At 43.4% G+C, this 24,180-nt stretch overlaps 1 protein-coding gene across 1 annotated transcript; it reads right to left on the bottom strand.

Annotated features, from left to right (window-relative positions):
- Positions 1-1,942: 1,942 nt before the first annotated feature.
- Positions 1,943-16,739, bottom strand: LOC132571673 (amine sulfotransferase-like). The gene is made up of 6 exons (XM_060238468.1): positions 15,429-16,739; positions 14,024-14,232; positions 10,999-11,125; positions 4,446-4,540; positions 3,096-3,276; positions 1,943-2,143 (listed from the first exon to the last, which is right to left on the bottom strand). The coding sequence occupies exons 1-6, from the start codon at positions 15,568-15,570 to the stop codon at positions 2,013-2,015; spliced, it is 885 nt and encodes a 294-aa protein (XP_060094451.1). The 5' UTR covers positions 15,571-16,739; the 3' UTR covers positions 1,943-2,012.
- Positions 16,740-24,180: the final 7,441 nt, after the last annotated feature.

The raw sequence follows: 24,180 nt of genomic DNA on the forward strand, positions 1-24,180 counted from the left end.
GACTGTGATAATAAAATGCAGTGGGGAAACAGGTAGAGCACATATACCATCCTCCCTGAAGAAAGAACAGGGGTATCAATGTAATAAGAGCCAGTTTGGTGTAGTGGTGAAGTGTGCGGACTCTTATCTGGGAGAACCGGGTTTGATTCCCCACTCCTCCACTTGCACCTGCTGGAATGGCCTTGGGTCAGCCATAGCTCTGGCAGAGGTTGTCCTTGAAAGGGCAGCTGCTGTGAGAGCCCTCTCCAGCCCCACCCACCTCACAGGGTGTCTGTTGTGGGGGAGGAAGGGAAAGGAGATTGTGAGCCGCTCTGAGACTCTTCGGAGTGGAGGGCGGGATATAAATCCAATATCATCATTACCATCATCATAGATAATAAAACAAGCTCCTATTGGAGGTTCAGGCCCTGCAGAGTCTGTTGCAGTTGCGCAAAACAGAGCTGTTCTGTTAGGCCTTTAGTTGAGGCAATGGACATCACTGAACAATAAGATCTCCCTGCCACATGCTGGCCCGTTCTGTGAGCCCTGTCTGGAGTAGTGACTATTGTCGTCTGTCTTTATTTACTCAGCTAAGGGACCAAGATTTGAAATGGTCACCATCTGAAGTTTTGAATTAGCATAAGAACATAAAAGAAGCCATGTTGGATCAGGCCAACGGCCCATCCAGTCCAACACTCTGTATCACACAGTGGCCAATAATTTATATATATATATATATACTCTGTGGCTAACAGCCACTGATGGATCTCTGCTCCATATTTTTATCTAACCCCCTCTTGAAGCTGGCTATGCCTGTAGCTACCACCACCTCCTGTGGCAGTGAATTCCACATGTTAATCACATGTGAAGAAGTACCTTCTTTTATCCGTTCTAACACGACTGCTCAGCAATTTCATTGAATGCCCACGAGTTCTTGTATTGTGAGAAAGGGAGAAAAGTACTTCTTTTTCCACCTTCTCCATCCCATGCATAATCTTGTAAACCTATCATGTCACCCCACAGTGGACGTTTCTCCAAGCTAAAGAGCCCCAAGCGCTTTAACCTTTCTTCATAGGGAAAGTGTTCCAAGCCTGTAATCATTCTAGTTGCCCTTTTCTGGACTTTTTCCAATGCTATAATATCCTTTTTGAGGTGCGGTGACCAGAATTGCACACAGTATTCCAAATGAGACCGCACCATCGATTTATACAGGGGCATTATGATACTGGCTGATTTGTTTTCAATTCCCTTCCTAATAATACCCAGCATGGCGTTGGCCTTTTTTACTGCAATCGCACACTGTCTTGATATTTTCAGTGAGTTATCTACCATGACCCCAAGATCTCTCTCTTGGTCAGTCTCTGCCAGTTCACACCCCATCAACTTGTATTTGTAGCTGGGATTCTTGGCCCCAATGTGCATTACTTTGCACTTGGCCACACTGAACCTCATCTGCCACGTTGACGCCCACTCACCCAGCCTCAACAGATCCCTTTGGAGTTCCTCACAATCCTCTCTGGTTGTTACCACCTTCAACAATTTAGTGTCATCCGCAAACTTGGCCACTTCACTGCTTAATCTCAACTCCAAATCATTTATGAACAAGTTAAAGAGCATGGGACCCAGTACTGAGCCCTGCGGCACCCCACTGCTTACCGTCCTCCACTGCGAAGACTGCCCATTTATACTCACTCTCTGCTTCCTATTAATTAGCAAGTTTTTGATCCACAAGAGGACCTATCCTTTTATTCCATGACTCGCGAAATAGCAAATTGATTTGTTTGGTTTTATTTTAGCTCGTTGTTTTAGAACTTAAATAATTGTTTTATTCCTGATGTGACCCGCCCTGAGTTTGTTTTGGGAAGGGCAGGATAAAAATATGAAATAATAAATAAAATAAATAACTTGCATAATATATTCCTCCATGTTTCATAATGTGGAGAGCAGGATATCGCACAAGGAGTCACTAATTGCAATTTTTATTTTGTACAGAAATTGATTAAATATACACATAGAACATTATTTCTCATATTTCAAGATGGAAGGTTGTCGTTGATATCCCAGTAATACCTGAGGGACAGGTTTTGCATTCTTTTCTTTAAGACACTGTCAAACCTTTCACTCTGTGCTACAGTCATTATGTTTTTCCAGTCCCCAACAGTACCTAGTGCAAGAAGCAGAGAAAAAAGACAGAAGTCAGTAACTTATCTGTTTTATTACGATTAAGATAAAATTTTAACTTTACTATACTAAACATAGTTACAGCTTTCTAATCCCTTTGACTAAAGTGGATTAAGAAGGGTGCAATTCTCTGTAGGATTGCACAGTAAGCATCAGAGGATCAGTCCTAGGACTATTTTTCTGCTGGAGCATCAAGGATAAGGACCCACGGATACCAGGATGAAGACTACAGGATGTGTATTTGCCTAGATGTCGTGAGGAGGCAATGCCAGCCATGGGGCAAGGTAGGTATGATAGCAGTATTAGTAGCTGGAGACAACATGGCATGAGAGAACAGTGCTGCAGAGAAGCACTTGTGATGGACAGTAGCATTCTGTAGTGTAAACGTAGAGACTGAAAAGGGAATCTCTCACAATTCACATTCTCAAAGAACAGACTACCATTGCTTGTGTTCTTGCCTGATGCTCTGTACTCCCAAATGCCATAATTTACATTTTTCAAATGTTTACATGCCTCTGTTTCTCCCAACATACATTGGAACCTGAAAACCATTAGTGCTTTCCTCACTCAAGACAGTGGATCCTACAGCAGCTGGCAGTTGAACATCCTATTGAGCAGAGCAATTGAAAGCTGCAGCTAGAAAACGTAGAACCTCCACATTAACCATTGGAGTCCTTAATTCTAGGATGATTCATTTGACCCACTCAAATTCTACATTCACCTAAGGACAGCTCTCAGGACTTCAGATTTAATTGTGTTGATTGGATTTAGAGAGGGGAAATCATCTCAAGTCTTGCTTTATGTAAGAGAGGTGCTCATAATTAATGCTATGAGAAATAAGCCATTCTATGGGGCTCTTTGAGTTTAATCTAATTAAATGCTATGATTGCCTGACTCCTGGGCATGAGCCCAAATTTGACACCTCAGTGACTTACCTTTGCGAAGAAAGTGTCCTTTGCCTTTCTCTAGGAGATCAGGTGGCATGTTCTCATAGTTTGCTCTGGGATCTATTCTCATTTTATCAAATGTAGCCTTATCCACAATATCCTGCAGTTTTTCCTCAGACAGGTTCTTTCCTAGGAAGCTGCATATTTTCAATACAGAACTTCTCAGGTCCTGAAATGGGACATAGTTTTGGTGTCAGGCTATCCACAACTGAAAACCATAAGGGCCAAGTAACTAAAAGAATTAGGCATGAGAGTAATAAGATGTTGAAAGTCTAAACATTGGTTCATGATATTGAAATTTGGTGTCCTGTTGGGCCAATTCAAATGTAATAATATCAACTGCATTTCCCCCTCTTTCAGTAATCACTGCTGTTAAATTCAAGGCTATATTTATTTTCCAAATACTAAATAAATGGGGCCAGAGCTATTTGAGCTTTTATGACTACTGACTGGTAGCAGGTAAACTGCAGCATGGCAGATACAAAGTGGGAATTAATCACAGTTCTGATGTCTGTACAAATTTATCATCTCTTGAGAATTAGTATTGGCTTATATGACTGGGCATCATAACTGTCACGTTCTCAGGTTGCAGGCAGGCAGGAGTCCCAAGCCAGTCCAAGGTGAAAGTCCAGGAAGTCAAGCAGAAGTCAAGTCACCAATGCAGAATCAAAAACCGGAATCAGAAGTCAATGGCCAAAAGGTCAGGGTGCCAAGGAAATCAAGTAGGTCAGGATCAGGAAGGAGCGTGGATGCAAGCCAGAGAACAGACTTGTTGCTTCCACAAGGTTACCAGGTCCTGGGTGGGAGCTATATGGGAGTCTCAATCAGCCTGCTCCCTGGGTGGCAGTGATTCTGCTAGAACTCAGGGCTGAGAGATCTGAAGCATCAGCGTGCCTCATGTCTTCGCTCTGAAAGTTCTTTCCGGAGCCTGCTTTGAATTCTTGAGATGGGAGGAGGAGAGCTTGGAGGAGATTGATCGTCAGGAGCTGACACTGGTGCCTGGAGAGTGATTGATGGGCCAGCTGCTGTTTGTTCAGCTGAGGAACTGGCTGGCAACTCTTTCAGGTCTGCTAACCCTTCCAGCTCCTCCTCGTCAGGGCTCATGACAATAACTTCTAAAGGTATATTCAGACTTCTTGTATGAATTTAGAATGGTGTAGCAGAGGTCAAGCAGGCCAACTATATTGGTGGGGACCACTGCAGGCACAGGGCCTCCTATGAGAGTGGGGATGAGTAAATGCCTATATTACTCCCTTTGCCCCTTCCAAAAGTGTCTGAACATCATGGGTGAAGATACCTACTGCATGTCAGGTGTTTTTGATGACTGAACAATCTTACCTTCTTCATTTCTTCATAGGTAAGAAAGAGAATATTGAAGACATCCTTGTGAGCATACCAGCCTTCGACATGGTCTAGCCAGGAACTAGCTAGAACTGACAGAAAACAAATTTATTTTGGCATTAAAAATAAAGTAGGTATAAATGAGAGCTAGTGTTACACAGTGGTGAGATGACAAGTTCCAGTTCTACTTTGGTTGTGGACTCATCATACCACAGTTTCTGTTATTGCATTTTATGGGTTGCCACACCTTTATGTGTGTGTGAATATATATATGTGTGTGTGTGTTCTTAGTTGATTTTGAAATTTTAAAAAGCTAAGATGGAAGGTTACCCTATAGAAAGGGTATCTAAGGTGCATCCCTCTGAAAACTTGTTTCTTGGGTGAGAAGCATCTTTCATTTTATAATTTAGAAAACATGCACTCTGCTTGAGGCAGCTCACAGAGGAAACATGAGAAAACCATAGCAATTAATAAGTCATTTTAAAAACCTAGCTAATTTTAAAAAAACCTAGATCACAAGATAGCATGAAACATTTAGCAGCAGAAATTATTTAGTTTGGTGCTTTAAAAGGGGTATTATATACACATTCAATCATGGATTAAACTCCCCCTCTTAGGTTTTGACATGGGCCTTAATCAAGTAACTAACAAATCCCTTCTAATTGGGGTAGAGCAATTATAGCCTCCCAGGTGGCACTAGAAGATTCTACATAGCCTTGAAAATTGTCCAGTCACTGATTTTAATCCTTGTCAAGCCATGATGCGAACCTGTTTACATTTTATTCTTTTTACTCTGTCCATTAGGTAAATATATGATCATTAGCACTTCCATTGGTGGAAAGCCCCCTCTTATCCAGTCCTAAAGCTCTCAGACCCCTTATTTGGAAGCCAAACTAGTTTGAATAAATGAAAGGCTGAGAAGAAGCTAAATATGTATAATCTTGAGAAGGAAATCTACTGTCATTTCACATTCATTACATGGTGTCATGTTCTATTTTCTTTAATATCTTATTAGATACTTTGATACCTTATTAGAAGATAATTGCGTATATGTTCATTTTCAAAAGGTCAAGATTGAGGCTTAAGATTTATGCTGATTTGAAGAAAAGCACTGACTCATGGCAAGAGGAATTTTAAAAATACTGACTTGTCAAGAATGTCTCTTGCCATGAGTGCATCCATCTTGGTTCAGACCCATGTGAATCACTATAACTTGTCTTAGCTAGATTTGCTTGCTTGCTAATCTCTCCTGTTATGTCCATAACGAACATAAGTAACCTGTTCTACCTTGGGAATGTGGCACGGCCAGCATCTGAAGGTCAAGCAGCCTTATCTGCTACCCAGAGACTCCTACTTTCACTTTTGAGAGAAACCTGCATCAGTGAGCTCAGATGGAGGGAGGAGATGGATGCTTTTATTGGTAGGAAAATAAGGTGCTTTAAGTTTAAGCATGTAACATCTGGAATCCAAGGTTTTATCTGTATGTAATGAGCCTGGGGGCTCAGTTTCACCAAGACTTCATCTTTGAACTGCAACAGCTTCTAATTAATTAATAAACCTTAATTTGACTACACAATAGAGGTGATCATTGATGGGGATTGTGCAGCACTTGCTAATAAATTGGTAGCCAGTGCAACTTGCAGAGCAGTGGCTGAATATGCACCCACATAGGAGTCACAGTCAGCAGGCAAGTTGCTGCATTTCGCACCAGCTGGAGCCTCCAGGTCAGGTTCAAAGGTAAATCTGTGTAAATCTAACCTGGAACTGACCATGGCATAGGTCACTTTGGCCAGGTTCTGGGTGGAGAGATAAGGAACCAGTTGCCTGATCTGCCAAAGATGGTAAAAGGCAGACCTGGCAAAACTGGTGACCTGGGCTGCCATAGAAAGCGAGGTGCCCAGGATCACCCGTAGGTGAGAGCCTGACTCCCAAACCTACCCCTCCCACACTCAAACATAGGACCTCCATCTTTGATGGGTTGAGTTTTAGCCAGCTCTGTTGTAACTACCAAGACATGGCTTCTAAGGCCTGCCCAGGTTTTCTTGGGTGCAGTCCAGGTGGCCATCCAACAACAGATAGAGCTGGGTGTTATCAGCATAGTGTTGACAACCCAATCCAAAACTCCATACCTACTAGGTGAGGGAGCACATGTAGATGTTAAACAGCATCAGCAAGAAGATTGCCCCTTGTGGCACTCCACATTCAAGTGGATATCACTGAGAGAATACCTCACTGAGTGCCACCCTCTGTCTCCAACCATGGAGAAAGGAGGAAAACTATTGTAGGGCAACCAGCACTGGCTCTGTTTCCAGCCAGGACAGAAACTGGAATGGGTCTAGGATAGATGCTTCATCCAGGAAAACCTGTAGTTGTTCAGCCTCCCGCTCAATTACCTTACCCAGGAATGGCAAGTTCAACACAGGGGGTTGGTTGGCTAGGACCACAGGGTCCAGTGATGGACATATGACAGCCTTCTTCAACACCACCGGAAAGAATACTGACAAAAGTGACAAGTTGATAATCTCATCCTTTCAGGCCTTGATCAGCCAGGATGGACATGGATCAAAGAGGCAAGTGGCATGGGAAAGGAGGCAATAACCTCTGGTTGGCTCTGTGACCAGTTCTGCAAGGCCTGCAAGACAGGGCTGTTCTGCCAAGCTTATGGTTGAGGCAGTGACAGTCTTCATCCTAAATTGGCCTCTCTCCTCCCTCCTTCCCAGCCTGTTTCTGTGTCTGTTATTCCTCCAATTGATTAACTGTAATATATCTTACCTCCCCCCCCCCGCCCCGAACAGGGGCACTAGGCTATGCTTTTTATGTGCCATCTCATTAGTTGTTAATATTATTGAAAAAATTGTTTTAATAATTACTGTTATGGATATTTGTTCTATGAACACTGTCATTATCTGCCCTGCGTTGTATGGAGTAGGGAGGGCCAAAAATCCTATACACACACACGTTAGTTACATATACAAGTTAGTAGATCAACAATCTCACATTTGAATTCCTTAAGAACTCTCTAGTATATGCCATCAGGACTGGGAGACCTATCTGTTTTTTTATTTCCCCTGTAGCTTTAGAATTCCATCTCTGGTCTCCATCTCTGGTCCATGCATGCACACCTGGAAGTCATGGCGACCTCTGGTGATTGACTGCTGTAGGGGGCCTGGTGGATATTCAGAGAGGTGGCTGAATAAAGCTGCCCCTCCCTCCCTCTGATATTCCAAGGAGATCTTCCATCTAATACTTGCCAGAGTTGGTCCTGCTCAGCTTTTGAGATTTGACAAGATTGGGCTTTCCTGGGCTATCCATTTCCCTCCACAGCCTGGGATCCCTCCTGTTCCATTTGCTGGGGCAGACCTTCCACTTTTAAAAAAGACACATATTTACTTCTTACAGATTCCTTCACCTGCATTGCTAACCAAGCAGACCTTCTTTTAATCTGGTTGTACCTTTCCTAGCCTGTGGATTGCATTCTATTTAAGCTTCAGTGTAGTTTTAGGTAGCTTCCAAGAATCTCTTGTGTTTCTCCTTCAGCTTCCTTTCCCTCATTTTTCAAGGGTTCCCTGTTTTGAAATCAAATGTTCTATTGACCTGAATACTGAACTCAATAGCCTTATGATCACTGTTCCCAGCTTGTATAACAACCTCTACATATCTCATCAGGTCTTGAAACCTGCTTGCCCTGCCAGCGCCACTCCCAGATCCTGCTTGCCACTCCCAGCTCCCACTCGCCTCCCCCTCCACTTGCCCTGCTACCACCGCCAGATCCTGCTCGCCCTCCCCCCCCACTCGCCCTGCCACCACCAACTCCCGCCTCCTGCTCGCCTTCTCCCCTCACCCTGCCACCACCACCAGAACCCGCTTGCCCTTTTCCCCCCCGCTTGCCCTTCTCCCCCCCACTCGCTCCGCCACCACTGCCAGATCCCACTCATGAGTAGGCAGCAGGAGTGGGGCTACTCACAAGTAGGTGACAGGCACGGGGGCAGAGCTGTGCTGCCCTGCCTAGGGTGCCAGAAAGGCTCGGACCGGTCCTGAATGTCATTGGTGCCAATGTGTACTAGGACTGCTGACTCTTCCCCAGCACTACCTATCAACCTAGTTAGATAGTGTGACATCTGCAGCCTTGCACCAGGCAGGCAGGTCACCATCTGTTCAAAAATGCCTGTCACAGACCCCACTCTGATTACTGAATCTGAATCGAATGACTAAAACTAATGACTGAATCACTCACTAGCAGAAGCCCATTTCCCCCCAGTGATATCCTCAGTATCAGTGGATATCAGCCCATCACCCAAGGAAAGGGTCCCTTCTAAGGAATCACGTACTTTCTCCTCAGATTGACGCCCTCCAACTTCAACACTCTCGCTGTCCACAACAGCAGAAGACCTGTCATCAGCACAGGAGTGGGACTGTTCTGTTAAGTCCCTGACAGTCTCTTTCCCAAAACCTTTATCTACCTCAGCTTCTCCAGGTTGGCAACTCTAGCGTCAAGGGAATGAACCTGCTCCCTGGAAGCCATAAGCTCCATGCAGCAAGCACACATCCACAATTTCCACCTAACGGGTACATAATCATACATGGCATTCTTTGCAAAACATTGGGTAGCCCCTGCTGCCCTGCTGGCTTTCTACCTTCATAATTGGTTAGTTGGTTAAAGGTATCTAGAGTGATGCAGGTCCAGGTCTGATCCCCAGGCTAAGAGCCCTCTGACTCTTACCTTTAGGCTCACCCTGACTCTCACCCCTCTGACTCTCACCCAAAGAGTGGTCTAGGAGGAGCCTTACAGTTCAGAGGCCCACAGCCCCAGCCTCCCAGCAGCAACAACAGAGGTGGGGCCTGCAATCAGCCCCAGGCAAACAGGCCTTGCTCAACCTTGCTATAGCCAGAATTGGGGGAGGGGGGCTGGCATAGGCAGTTTAGCTCAATGTGGGAGACTTCCTTCTGAGGAAACCTGATAAGTGGATTGGGCTGTGTGAAGGAATGGAGAAGTTGATTTGTTTGTTTTGACTGAGAAGCCTCCATCATGCTTCTACTATATTTAGTTTATGCATCATAGGTATTTATTCCTACTGAATAGTGACATGCCTAAATTTAAAAAAATTAAAAAGAAGCACTGGTGATGATAACGGCTTGTGAGCATTTGTAGATTTATGTCCTTGCTAATTGACAAAAGTCTGCAAGAGTTAAAATTGGTCAGGGCTAACACTTTACAAATCCTAATACCCCCTGACCAGAGACCATGACATACTCCGTTCACACTTCCAGCAGCTCCAGCCCAACAACACATTTGAAATGCTAATTTCTAATAATGGTCAGTTTTCACACATCCAGCTATAAGCTCTCAGCTAGCAGGGATATGAAAATAACTTTTACCTACAAAAAGGTTTTTTTCCCCATCAGTCTTTCTGTCTGTCGTGTCTACTAGAGAAGACAAATACAATCAATCTTCTAGCTGGGCTGGACAAATTGGGGAGAGGGCGTTACCTTGGTGGGAGCCCTCTGGTAGCTACAGGCCTGACCAAACGAGACCCAAACAGACCCAGACAAAAAAAAAATCGCTCTCCTGAAAGCTACAAGCACCCATTCACCCTCCAGCTCTCTCCTCTCACAAAGCAACCTTAGCTAATGCTCCGCAGCAGTTTAGGAAAGGTTTAAAAAAAATACCCCACACTTCCCAGCAACTCTTTCCTGGGTTCTGTCTCTCAGCTAGCCTTGCCAATCCCCAGGTCCCAGTGGGGGATCTTCCACTTTCCCAGACTCCTTCCCGCCCCCAGTCAGCTGGCCAGCAGGGGGGGAAGCCCCGCCCCCAAAGGACCATGTCCCTTTGTACCTCGGAGGCTTCAGTCTCCGATTGAAAGGCTTCCTCTAGGGATGGTGTGAAGAAGCTGACAGCAACTCATGAGTAGAGAGGCCAATCCCCCTTCAGAGTCACCAGAAACGGGGTGGGGAGATTGGGAAACATCTGCTGAGCACTTCATTATTCCCTATGTGGAGATCAATTCTGATAGGGTATAATGGGGAATTGATCTGGAGGTTTCGGGGGCTCTGAGGGAGCTGTTTTTTGAGGTAGAGGAACCAAATTTTCAGTATAGTATATAGTGCCTCTCCCCAAAGTACCTCCCAAGTTTCAAAACGATTGGACCAGGGGGTCCAATTCTATGAGCCCCAAAAGAAGGTGCCCCTATCTTTCATTATTTCCTATGGAAGGAAGACATTTAAAAAGTTTGCTGTCCCTTTAAATGTGATGGCCAGAACTCCCTTGGAGTTCAATTATGCTTGTCACACCCTTGTTCCTGGCTCCGCCCCCAATGTTTCCTGGCTCCACCCCCAAAGTCCCCAGATATTTCTTGAATTGGACTTGGCAACCCTACTCCCAGCCCAGCTGGCTCAATTTGCCTCTGCCTAGGAAAAGCCTTGCAGATTCAATGTAGTATGGCATTCTGAATAATTTGTTCTACAGTTTCAAGAGGGGTTTTCTCTCTCTCTCAAAGCAGGAAAAGTGTGCAGATAAATATTATTCACCATGCAGCTTATAAACGATCCTTACCTTCACCAGCTAAAAACCTTTCCATGAAATTACCAAAGTCTCCAGCTGTTTCCAATTTGGCTGCATATTTGGAAAAATGGTAATAGGAAACCAAGACATCCTTTGGGTTTCTTGACACATAAATAATCTGCAACAATACTGATAATTAGAATAAAACCAATAAACTCTACTGGTTGAAGGCTTTCACGGCTGAAGTCCATTGGTTGATGAGATTTTTTGGGCTGTGTGGCCGTGGTCTTGGCATTGTGAGACCTGACATTTCACCAGCAACTGTGACTGGCATCCTCAGAGGTATAACCCAGAAAACTGGAGTTCTCTCTGGCTTATTTGATCCAGTTTTCTGGGTTGCACTTCTGAGGATGCCAGTCACAGTTGCTGGTTGTAGTGTTTGGCACCCAGGAATTACGAACAACAGCACCCAGTTGTTGTTTACAGAACAACTTTATTGGTAAAGACCAGACACCAGGAAGGAAAGCCAACAACAAACAGCATGTAGCTGGAGATTTCTATAACCATCCCACTTTAAACAAGTTAAATACATAACAATAGCATGGAGACCCTCCTACTTAAAGACACATACATCACATCTTTCCTTCCAAGATACAAAAAAGACATTTAAACTAGCTATTGAACAATTGATAATTAAAACATATACTTTATATAACATTCTACGATAAAACTGCACATAACCAATACAATAAGTAAGTACAAAAATATAATAACATTCAAATACTGATTTTGAATTTATGGTGTGTATCTCTCAGGAGAGAATACATGCCTACCATAAGATGTCACACACCTAGAGATCCTTTCCACTCTCTGAAAACTAGTCAGTTCTTCATTTTTCCTTTCTGTTGTTTGACTATCATCTCTCCTGAAAACTATTCGGTTCTCCTAACACCTCCTTATCCTGTCCCCATTCTCTCTTGAACTCATTTTCCCATTCTGTCCTTTGACTAACATACCACTCTTGTCTCCTCTGTTCTCTTCCCAGACCTCTTTGATGGCATCTAAGATGGACTCGATTACGCCGATAGTTACTACCTTCAGAAGTATATATGCAAGGTTGTTTGCATTGCTCTATTACCACTGCAGGATACCACTGCTTGTTACCCACACCTCATCTCCTTTTTTTAATGGCCTAAGCGGCTTTGCTGTTCAATCATGGAAATATTTCTGTGTGTCTGGATTTCCTGTAGAGCTTCCTTTACTCCACTTGGTATTTTGGGATATAATCTCTGCTTAGATGCTGGTAATTTACTCCTCAGCATTAACATTTCTGCCAGAGAATACTTCATTCCTGTAGCAGGAGTATTATGATATTCCAATAATGCAAGATGTATATCCCCTTTGAATGTTCTACCTTCCATATTAGCTGTTTTATGGAGCAGATAGCCCTCTCTACCATCCCATTTGATCTAGGGTATCCAGGACTACTTAAACATTGTTCAAATGCCCACTCCTGGGCAAATTGTCTAAACTCTCTACTAGCAAAAGGCATGTTATCACTTACTACCCTCCTTGGAATGCCATGACGTGCAAATACCATCTTAAGCCTAAGAATCACTGTTCCTGCAGTTTTGTCTGGCAATGCCAGTACTTCTGGGTACTTTGAGTAATAATCCACTACAATAAGAAATGGAGAGGACTGATATTCAAAAATGTCTACACCCACTTTTTTCCATGGTAGATCTGGAATCTCATGGGATATTAGTGGCTCTTTTTTATTTTTATTTTTAACAGCAAATTTGGCACACACAGAGCAATTCCTAAAAAACCATTTAATATCAGCACACATACCAGGCCAATACATTAGCCCCTTTGCCTAGGCCTTATTTCTCTGAATCCCTTGATGTGATTAATGAAGCTGAGTTAGTATGCTCTGTCTCAAAGACATGGGAATAAACAATTTCTCACCTACATATAAAATACCATCTTCATTATGAAATGTATCCTTGATGGCTCAAAAGAGTTTTATAGATGCAGGAACATCCTTATAGTATTGTGGTCAACCTATCTTTATGAAATTCATTACCAACTGTAGGTGTTCACCTTGCTTTGTAGCCTCCTGTATGACCTCTAGCCCATCTGGGCATGCCTCTATTACTTCTACTTCATGTATCTCTTTTCTTCCTGTATCTATTCTTCATCATTTGTTGGAGGATCCACTGTAGCTCTTGATAAGGTATCAGCTAAATACATGTGCTTACCCAGAGTATACTGCACACTAAGTTGGTATCATTGTAATTCTAAGAACATACGCTGCAACCGAGCAGGAGCAGCACCAATTGGTTTCTTAAAGATTGACTCTTACGGTTTGTGGTCAGTTTGCACTAAAACATTTTTACCATACACATATTGGTGAAACTTTTGAATTGCAGGGGTGGCCAACGGTAACTCTCCAGATTTTTTTTTTGCCTACAACTCCCATCAGCCCCAGCCAGCATGGCCAATGGCTGGGGCTGATGGGAGTTGTAGGCAAAAAACATCTGGACAGCTACCGTTGGCCACCCCTGGATAGTATGGCCTTCCCTATCTGTGCATAGTTTTGTTCTGCTGGACTAAGATCTAGAGGTGTAAAATATGGGTTTACCCTCTTGAATTAGACAGGCTCCAAGACCATATCTTGATACATCGGCTTGAATAGTTACTGGTTTTTTAACATCATAATATTGGAAAACAGGTGTCTGACACAACTGTTGTTTAACTATGTCAAAAGCCTTTTGATGTTCAGACATCCATTGAAAGAGAGCACCCTTTTTTAATAGGCCCCATAGAGGTGCCATTAACTCAGCCTCTCTAGGAATATATTTTGACAGGTACTGTACCAACCTAAGGAATCTTACCTCCTTACCCTGAAGTCACAAGAATCAGTACTGAGCCCAGTGTAATTTGCAATTACACATTTTCACTGCAGAAGAAACAGAGGCTTCTAGAACTATCCTGAGAGGCTTAATATTGTCAGTGAAACAGAATTAAAGGGGGACATTGGATCACATTAAATCATATAAGTAGCAGGCCTTACTTTTGCTCTTCTGTTTTTTAACCCTTTAGGGACCAAATAGTAGGGCAGATGGGATGCAAAGAGCCGAGGGGACGGGCGACAGATGTAATCCCTGCTACGGATATTGTATTCCAGCCAAGGGACTCTGTCCAGTAAGTCTGTGTCCTCAGTTCCATTTCGATGGCCTTCATGGTAAAGCAGGCTCAAAATGTTCTGAGTCCACACTGTGCCTGTAATGAAAACATTGCTATTATTGACTAATATCCTAAATAGATATAACTCAGTAGTGTAAAGCAATCACAAAATAAACTAGCCTCTGCCCCAGTGAGCTTTCTGTCTAAATCAGGGGTGGCCGATGGTAGCTGTCCAGATGTTTTTTGCCTACAACTCCCATCAGCCCCGGCTATTGGCCATGCTGGCTGGGACTGATGGGAGTTGTAGGAAAAAACATCTGGAGAGCTACCATTGGCCACCCCTGGTCTAAATGGCAACAAAGGAAGAAACAAAAAAGGAGCAAAATATAGGCAAGGAAAAGGCAAAGGAAACAAAAAACAACTGTAGTGATATGTGTTTAGGTTAAATGGAGCTGGGGTTAAATCAAGGTTTCATGGAAAGAGAATTATCAACATGGGCTGTGAAAGAATAGAAATTAATGTCAGTCAGTTTTTGATTTTTTAACTAAGCATTTTAAGTAATAAATAGCTAGGGGTTCTCAGGCTTAGACTGGGAGAGGGGGTCAGTCTGTTTTCCGAACCTGTAAAGACTTCTCCATTAACTGTTAGCCCTATTAAGGGCCATTAAGATAGTATATTAATAACATATTGGCAATCTGTATGTTTTACCAGTTGGAGTTTTGGGATGCCATTTTAGGCAGATTGTGGGGAATATTATTAAACTTTTCCTTCAGGATGTGCCCTCCTCTTCAGATTTAGGGCTCCTTTGGGCTGTTTACCACAAAGTTGCTCAGATGCTCCAGTCATAAATGTTCTGACATCTTGTCTAGTTTGGTAAACAAATCAAGCAAGATAGTTCCATGTGGGTAGCTGTGTTGGTCTGAAGCAAAAGAATAAAGCTAGAGTCCAATGGTACCTTTAAGACAAAATTTTATTCAGAGCATGAGCACACATGAGTCTGAGGAAGTGTATGTGTAAATGAAAGCTCACACTGTTGGTCTTAAAGGTGCAATCAAGATAGTTGTAACAGATCCTTTAACAGCTTGACACTGAGATACGAATGATGAGATAAAATAAAATTAAGCATCTTTTTCTCATATTGCATAGATCTCCCGGGCATACAAAATGCTGATTCATTGAATAGATTATATACACTATTGGCACTGTATGTATTCAGTGGCATTATCGGAGGGGTTCCCTAAGAGAGTCTAAATAAAACTCAAGTTATTCATCACAACAATATTTAGTCTTACCTGATTTGGGATAGGTGATTAGAAATACATCACTGTCTCTGATTTCAAAGTCTTCCAGTGAATCTATGTATTCTGCTGTAACCAACTCGGGTTGGAAATAGAATCCTTTGTGTTTGAAAAGGTACTCATTTGGTGGCTGCATTATTAACACTGCTGGGGTAATAATACAAAAATTCAGAGCAGTTCCTTGTATTACAGTAGGAGTAGTAGCTGACCTTACACTGGAATAAGTTCTTCCACCTCCTCTAGATAAAGGGGTGTTTTGTTGGAGGAAGACCCCTTTGAGTTCAAGAAAGACTGTTTGAGCTGGCAAAAGGCTTCAGATTTTGTTTGATGGAATGGTAGGATATGTGTCATTTTATATACAATTCAGTTTCATATGACATTTGTGGATGTCAGCATTCCTTCAACAACAGTTCATAAATTCTATACCAAACTGTGACAAGGTTCTTTTCAGGTACTAAATTAGCAATTTCTAATTCACCTCAAAGGCTTAATATAATTCATCATCATGCAATAGAAATGGCAGACAAGGAAGGAAACAAGATGGGATTCACAAGCTTTTGAGGTACATGGAATTCTGCTTGTGGGAGTGTCCTTGTTAGTTTGTAACACCCCAAACCCAAGGGAGTGTTATTGTGCACTAATGGATTCTTTGTAGCACAAGCTTTCATGGGTAGGGCCCACTTCATCAGATCCATGAAGTGATACATCAGTCCGTGGAATATATACACAGACAAGAAATATGGGTGGGGAATTGTGAAGAGGAAAAAGCCCATGAAACGCAAGTGCTCTTGTGACTTTTTAATGTAACACTAGAAACCCAGTGACCATTATCTAAACTTGTAATTCTTGAAAACGATATGATATGTTAAACAGTTTAACACTTTCAGTGGCTAAGAAAAGTGTGAACGCTGTTTAACACCTTAATGATACAATCTAGCCAACCGATATATTTTAAATCAGCAGCTAGATCATTTGGAAGAACAATGACTTTCAGGTCAACAATAGGCTGCCCTGGTAGACCAAAATGGTCTGCCACAGGTTTCTCAACCAACTGCTAATTTGTATATCAAATGTGCATCTATTCTTTTGAAAAGAGAAGGACCCCTTTATAGCACAAGGGCATCATTGACAAATATTGGATGATGACAAATATCGTCATCGTCGTCATCATCATCATTGTCATCATCATCATCAATCGAATTTACCGTACTTAATCACCCTATTCTAGCCCAAGTCAGGCTCTGAGTGATGTACATCAAATAAAAGTGATACATAGATTAAAACAACAATACAAATTAAAACAAAAAAAAACATATTGGATGATGAGCTACTAAATAAGCCATGGCTGATATTATTTGATCCTATAACGGTGATGTCTCAGGCTAACCAGCTTATTGGATCCCAGAAGCTATGCAGGGTTGGCCCTGGTGAGTCCTTGGATGGGAGACCAACCAGAAACTCCAGGATTGCTGTGCAGAAGCAGGCAATGGCATACCACCTCTGTCCATCTTTTTCCTTGAAAACCCTGTAGGATCACCATAAGTCATCTGTGATTTGATGGCACTTTTCATCGCTGCTGTAATAGTGTTGCTGGGACACAGCTGCATTCTGGGCATGACACAGGTTCTGGTTTGTTAGGCAGTCCATTGCTGAGGATGCGTATTTATTCCAGGCATATTTCTGCTCCCTTGCCCAAGGTAGAAGCATAGCGAATCTGCCATTTGATGCGGCCATCCTCATTAACCCAGCCCCTGTTCCATGTATTTCTGGATCCATGATTCAAATGCAAGGCAGAGCTATATGTAACATGTTCTCTTTACCAGCAAGAAATTAGTAGCACTATCAGGGCTGGGAGCATACAGCATCTGCTATTTGGTGTGGAGACTCTCATGAATGGCAACATCTACACAGACCCCTATGCCACCTATTTCTATATCCAGTACTCAAATACAAGACAGGTCGCTCATGTAGCATGGGCTGCTTACATGGGAATACCTTCATGAGAGAATCTCCTCATTCATGGCACTGGAAAGACTAAATGGAAAATAGTTTGTCTGTAAAGTTGCCCTCTATTTTAAAAATGTTAGGTAAATTTTTGCTTTTAATAAGAATATACAAACAAACCGAACTCCCTTCTCCACTGAAGTGAATGTCAGTCAGTCAGTCAATTATGATCCAAGACAGGGCCTTTTTTGTAGCAGGAACTCCTTTGTATATTAGGTCATACACCTCTGATGTAGCCAATCCTCCAAGAGCTTACAGGGCTCTTATTATAGGGCCTACTGTAAGCTCTTGGAGTATAGGCTACATCAGGGGTGTGTGGCCTAATATGCAAAGGATTTCGTGCTGCAAAAAAAGCCCTGATCCAAGATCAAAAATAGACTCTTCAGGAAACCTGAAGTGAATGTAGATGTTCTTTAACAAAGCAGGAGTCAAGTGTACCTTTAAGACCAACCAATTTTTATTTAGGACGTAAGTCTTCGTGTGCTCTTAAGCACGCTTCATCAGACGAGGAATCCAGCACAGTGAGCAAAGCTGGATTCCTTGTCTGATGAAGCATGCTTAAGAGCACACGAAAACTTACGTTCTAAATAAAAATTGGTTGGTCTTAAAGGTACACTTGACTCCTGCTTTGTTCAACTGCTTCAGACCAACACAGCTGCCTGCTTGGATCTATCTATGTAGAAGTTCTTTGTTATTAAGGAAACTCAGTCTAGGGTGCCTTTTTGACATTTCCCTTATATATTTAACTACATATATTTCCTATATAATCTCCTATATATTTAATCAGGAAACTCAAATGTTGCCAATATTTTTGAAACAAGAAAATGTTTGATAATTATCTTCCCTTTGCAGTAAATATGCAAACCCTTTCTAACCCAAGATTGCTTTCAGGTGGATATTTCAGAGCACCCACATGTCATTGCACCCTAATCATCCCTTTGCTGGGTTCTTCCTTTTTTTCTCCAATCTTTCACTAATCTGGCTTAATCTTTCTGGGAAGGTCCCCGTCAAAAAACATTTCCATTTCAGCACCACATATATGGGAAGGTTCATGCTTTTTAAGATCCTGCCCACATTGGTGCCACTTTCAGTCCCTCACCTTCTATGGTCATACCACCACCAGAGGACTTTTAAAAGAGCCTTTAAAAAACTGGCAGTTGCTATCACACTATGGCATTATAATGTTACAATAATCTATTATACCACAACCTCCCAGTTCATCTGAATTCCTAGATTTCATTTAAGTCTCATGTACTTTTTGTTGCAGAGATCCAGACAAAGCTGCACACAAAACTTCACTACAGTGGAGATGCTGTAAAATGCCTCAGCAGCAGCAATGACAGAGAAACGGAGAATCTTGGCTACGCAGATGCAGCCCTAGGATGCTTTATTTACAGTCCTTACCTTCTGAGTGGCTTCAGATCTGGAGATAAGGCTCTTCTGCTCCCCAGAGTATTCTAGCTTAATACTGGATAACTGTCACTGGCACCAGTGAGGCAAACTATTTATAGTACTTGCAGAGCTGACACGAATGTATGTAGCATTTTTATCAAGTTCCAGTCAGATCTTTGAACTACGGACTACACATTGCATAAGCACAAAATATTACATAAACTGCTGTTCACAAACACCATTCCCACCAGTATTACAATGAGTACCTGCAGCACTGCAGCAATTGCCAAAGACTGACTGTACTGCAAGCTTTACTCTCCATCCTAGTTCCAAATCTGACACAGTAGACTCTTCATTGACCCCATATATTCAACCTGAACAATGAAGAATTATTTTTAGGCTCTCAAGCAAAGCCAATTGAACTGATTTTACACAGAGTAATAAGATTCGGAGAAGGTAGAATGCATTATTTTTAGAGCCCAATGCAATGCAAGAGAGCAATTATATCCCTGTTATAATAATTTTATTTGTATAGTAGTAGCTTGATGTTTGCTGTATTAGTTTGATGAATATTGTAAAAAACAGTAGTGGAGTTTTGAAGACACATGCATTGCCCCCCCCCCCCAAAGTCGGAATGAAGAGTCGGTCACAAGGCATTGGTATAACTATGGGCCACTTTATTAAACTTAATAACAAGAATGGCAAGGGCATCCAAAAAGCGTGGCCTGGTCAGGGCTAGGGGGTCTTAACAGACCGCTGCCTTGCCATTCACGGGTGAGAGACCCAGCCCTCAGCCAGAGCTGTGTGACACAGCTCCCGCCAGGCCAGCCCAGCAAGGAGGCATGCCCCAGAGGGCCCAACCACCAGACGCACGTCTCAATGGAAGGCACCCTCTGGTCGAGCCTCCAGGACAGACTGCATTTTTCCCCACCCCGGGTCATCAAACCCAAGATTATGCCAGACCCCTAACTCCCCAAAAGGGGGATGCTTCATGGTCCTCCCCTAGCCGCATAATACCCAAAACCCAATAAAACCTGCCACCACTAAGGCCAAGTCTCTACTTAGGGCTTAGTACCCACCGGGGGGCCCAAGGCCACCCTCAGCCCTTGCCAAAGATCCCTCAAGAAAAGCATATTACCCTTTTCTGAGAGATGTACCCCATCCCCTCTGTAGAGGTCCGGAAATTCCGTAGAAATATCCAGATGAGGCAGGTAGTGGCCCAACCCACCTTCCAATGCCTTCCTAATTTCCTTGTTAGCTTTGTAACAGGCCCTCTCAATGGCTGCAGGGTCCCATGCACTGCACCAAACAAGGTGGGGCAACATGGCTGACCAAATTATAGTGGTCCCAGGACATCTCTCCCTAATATACTGAAAATCCTCACGGGCCTGCAAGACTAACACCTTGCCTTTTACTAGTCCGAGATCATTTCCTCCCAGGTGAATAATTAAAACCTGAGGAGGCAGGCCCATACTCCCTTGGAATAACAAAGGCAGCAGGCCTGGCCACTGAAGACCCCGGCGCCCCTGCCACTCAATACAAACATGTTGGCTGAATCCCAGCTGAGAGCCGACTAAAGTTCTCCGAGCCTGATGTGTGGCCCAAAACACATGGTTGTGGCCACACATGAGAACTCGGCTCCTCTGGCCAGGAACAACATCTAAAAAGAAAAAAATAGTCAAACAAGAAACGGCAACCAGTAACATTTCAACCCAACAAACTAATCTAGTAACTGAGCAGAGGTCGTACATAACATCTGTAGGCCGATGAGTGCCAACAGCCCAGGCGCCAAATGGAGGAAGCAGGATAACCCAGGGCAGCAGCTGTAGAGGCTGCCCCAATTCTAAAGGCGTGTGTCCCAAACTGCACCCCGGACAACCCCAACTCACCTGAAGCCCATGATGTCACAGCCCAAAACTGGTGCTTTGTCAACGGGCTACCGTTATTATGTCAGAACAAAAACCCTTCCTTCGGCCCCCGAGCTGCCAAATAAGCAGCCAAAGCATAAACTAGGCGCAGCTCCGGCTCAGAGCAGGTGCCAAGCTCAAGGACGGTACCTCTCTGACACTGGTCGGTCTTGGAGTGACAGACATTAATGTCTGCTTTGTCCTCAGCTAACCTCAGGTCCCGTATCAACAAAGCATTACCAGAAACATCGTTTCTGGACCGTGCCACTAGCTCACTGACTCTAAGAGCCCCGAAAAAAAGCTACCAAGGATGCAGCATGAAACAAAGAGGCCTCAAAATAAGAAGCACACACCATTCCCCAAACCCCCTTCAGACTCCTAAGAATCAAAGGGGAAATAGGTTTCCGTGTGTCAATCTCTTGCCCACCCCTCCAGCATTTTTCGGAGACGAAAATCAGCTGTCTCTTCCTTATAGCCCAGCGCTTTACTTGCAAAAGCGAATGCAGACAGGCGCCCCCTAATGGATCTCACAGCCAATCCCTTACCTCTAAGAGAAACACAGTAGTGGAGCAACTGCTCCAACGGGAGGGGCCAGACAATGCGATACCCTACCTCAGCCCTAAAGTCCTCAAACTGCCGCACAGCACGTTCGTAAGACTTCCTGGTGCTAGGCGCAATGGCTAGGCCTACCGCTCTACAAGCCTCAGCTCTCCAATCAGCCATAGGTCCTGGGGCATTGGCACCACCTCTTGATCAGGATCTGGGACCAGCCGACGAAACCTCTCCATCTGTTTACGAGAGAGAACATCAGCCACCCCGTTATTCACCCCAGGAACATGTTTGGCTAAAAACAGTACGTTAAGCCACAGACAACACAAAGTGAAGGCCCTCACCAACCTTATAACCCGCTGGGATTTGGATGAAAGGGAATTAATGACATGGACTACCGCCATGTTATCGCACCAAAAATGAACTGTGTTATTGGCCATATCCATCCCCCACAGCCAAACTGCAACCAGAATGGGAAAGAACTCGAGAAACGTAAGATCTCGGTTCACTCCTACCTGCATCCAGTATTCTGGCCAACTATCAGCGCACCAATGTCTGTGGAAGTAAACTCCAAAACCCAAAAATCCAGCAGCATCAGACATGACCTGGAGCTCAGCTTCAAGCCTCATGTCATCTCCCCAAAAGGAGATCCCATTAAAGGACTCCAAAAATTCTTGCCAAACCCCCAAATCTTCCCTCATGCTACTGGTAACCCGTGTTCTCTGCTGGGGCAAGCGCAAGCCTGCCATAGCATCACAAAGCCTACGGAGAAAAGTTCGCCCAGGAGCAACCACTTTGCAAGCAAAGTTAAGATGCCCAACCAGCTGCTGCAGCTCGATCAAGGAAACCTTCCATTTAAGCAAAAAGGAATGGATCCTACTCCTTAAATCTACAAGCTTTTGAAGAGGTATCCTGGACAGCTGTCCCAGGGTATCCAATTTAATCCACAAAAAGATCAGTTTTTGGGCTGGACCCTCCATCTTTTCCTGAGCCAAAGGAACCCTCAGTTCTACAGCCAGCTCCATAAAGCTTGACAGCAGCTGTGCACAACGCCCCATCCCCATGGGACCCACAAAAAGGTAGTCATCCAATAAAGTTATGAAGGACTGAAGGATGACACACCTCCTAGGTAAATTCCGTGTGTTTCGGTGATGTCCTTCATCAAATCATTTACAGTTGCAGCTAGTCTGTCTATTGCTTCAATGGCATTCTGGAGAACCGTGAATGCCACTGAAGAAAAAGACGGACTAGCTGCAACTAGTCCCCCAAAATTCTCCAAATAATACACAGATTATACAAGGTCAATATAATATTTTCACTCCTTTTCCAAATAGTCCTTAGCACTGAGTTTGCTTTTGCACACTGTTACTGTTGCTGCCACACATCGAGCTAGTATTTACATCCAGCTATGCACTACAGCTTGAAGATCTCACTCCCTGTCAGTCACCATCATTCAGATCAAATATTTAAAGTACCATTTTTTAAAATTTTCTTTATTAAGTTTTGTTCCAGTGTGCAAGGTTTTATATCAGTCTTAGTTTCCATGCTTTTAGTCCTGAGGAATTCAGTTTGGAAGATTTTCAAATCAACACACTTCTGTCAGTGCCAAAGTTAAGTGGTATAAAGGTCTTGAAAATTAAGGAGTCCCCCTCCCTTCCAAAATGTATATTCTAAAAGGTGGGGCATTACTGACATAACATTGGATTACATCTGTTCCTTGCATCCAATATCAGTAGTTCAAAATGTCTTTCTTTGCTCACATGGCTTTCTTTTAATTTGTTCTGGATCTAATTTTTTATTCAGAAAAAATCTCAACACTTTTCCTGAACAGATATCCAATTGTCCATTATATGTGTGCGAGACAGAAAATGAAAGAAAATGATTATACTTTTTTCTTGTGTATTTTTATTTCTGCCTTCAGCTCCCCACCCCCTTTTTTTTTAAAAAAAAAATCCATGTATATTTCTGAGTGCCTTTTTCCAATAAATATTTATCTTTTAACAATCTATATAAACTTTGTTTGTGGTTTACCACTTTACTAACACGCTTTCATCTTACTAATACTGGAGTTCATGGGCCAGCCAGCTGCTACCTTGGAGGAGGGGGAGGAGGAATATGAAGAATTAGGCTGCACAGCGACAGAATCCCCATTTGAGTGGATGGATCTGGCAGAAGACCCAATAGGAGAAGCATCAGATAATGAGAATGCTTCCCAGTCACAGCTGGCCATTCAATCTTCCTGGAGATGAAAGAGAAGCCACACAGGCCAGCTTCCCCACCAGTCTCTTTGGAGCCAGTAGAGCGAAGATGACAATGAAGAGAGCTTTTGGTGGCTCAGGAGAAATGTAGGAACACCCGCTTGGCAACAGCAACAGTCAGCTTTAGTTCCTGGAGCAGAGTCCTTGCAGGACCAGGGCTAACAGGCTGATAGGGTAATAGTAAAAGACCCACAGCTGTAGGAAGGTGAATGTGACTGTAAGGAATGACACCTGTCCCTCAATGGATGAGTCAGCAAAAGATGCAGATAAAAGAAACACGCTGGTTCCTTTTAGTGTGCAAGCAGCATTGCTTGCTACTCTTCTGTGCCCTGACCTATTTAGCAGACAGAGCTCTGCTGCTTTGTACCTTGTCTCTGGTAATCTGTGCTTGCTCCTAAAGCCTGGGACTCAAACCTCTATATCCTGTACCTGTTCCCAAGCCTTGGAACCAGGGCTTTTTTTGAGCAGGAACACACAAGAACACAGTTCCTGTTGGCTTGTCATCTGTGTAAACTCCTTTTGCCTCCAAATGAGTTCTTGTGGGTTTTTTCCCTACAAAAAAGCCCTGTGTGAAACAATGGTGACATCAGGGGGTGTGACCTAATATGCAAATGAGTTCCTGCTGGGCTTTTTCTA

The sequence above is a fragment of the Heteronotia binoei genome, chromosome 1, assembly GCF_032191835.1.
Source record: "Heteronotia binoei isolate CCM8104 ecotype False Entrance Well chromosome 1, APGP_CSIRO_Hbin_v1, whole genome shotgun sequence".
NCBI lineage: Eukaryota > Metazoa > Chordata > Lepidosauria > Squamata > Gekkonidae > Heteronotia > Heteronotia binoei.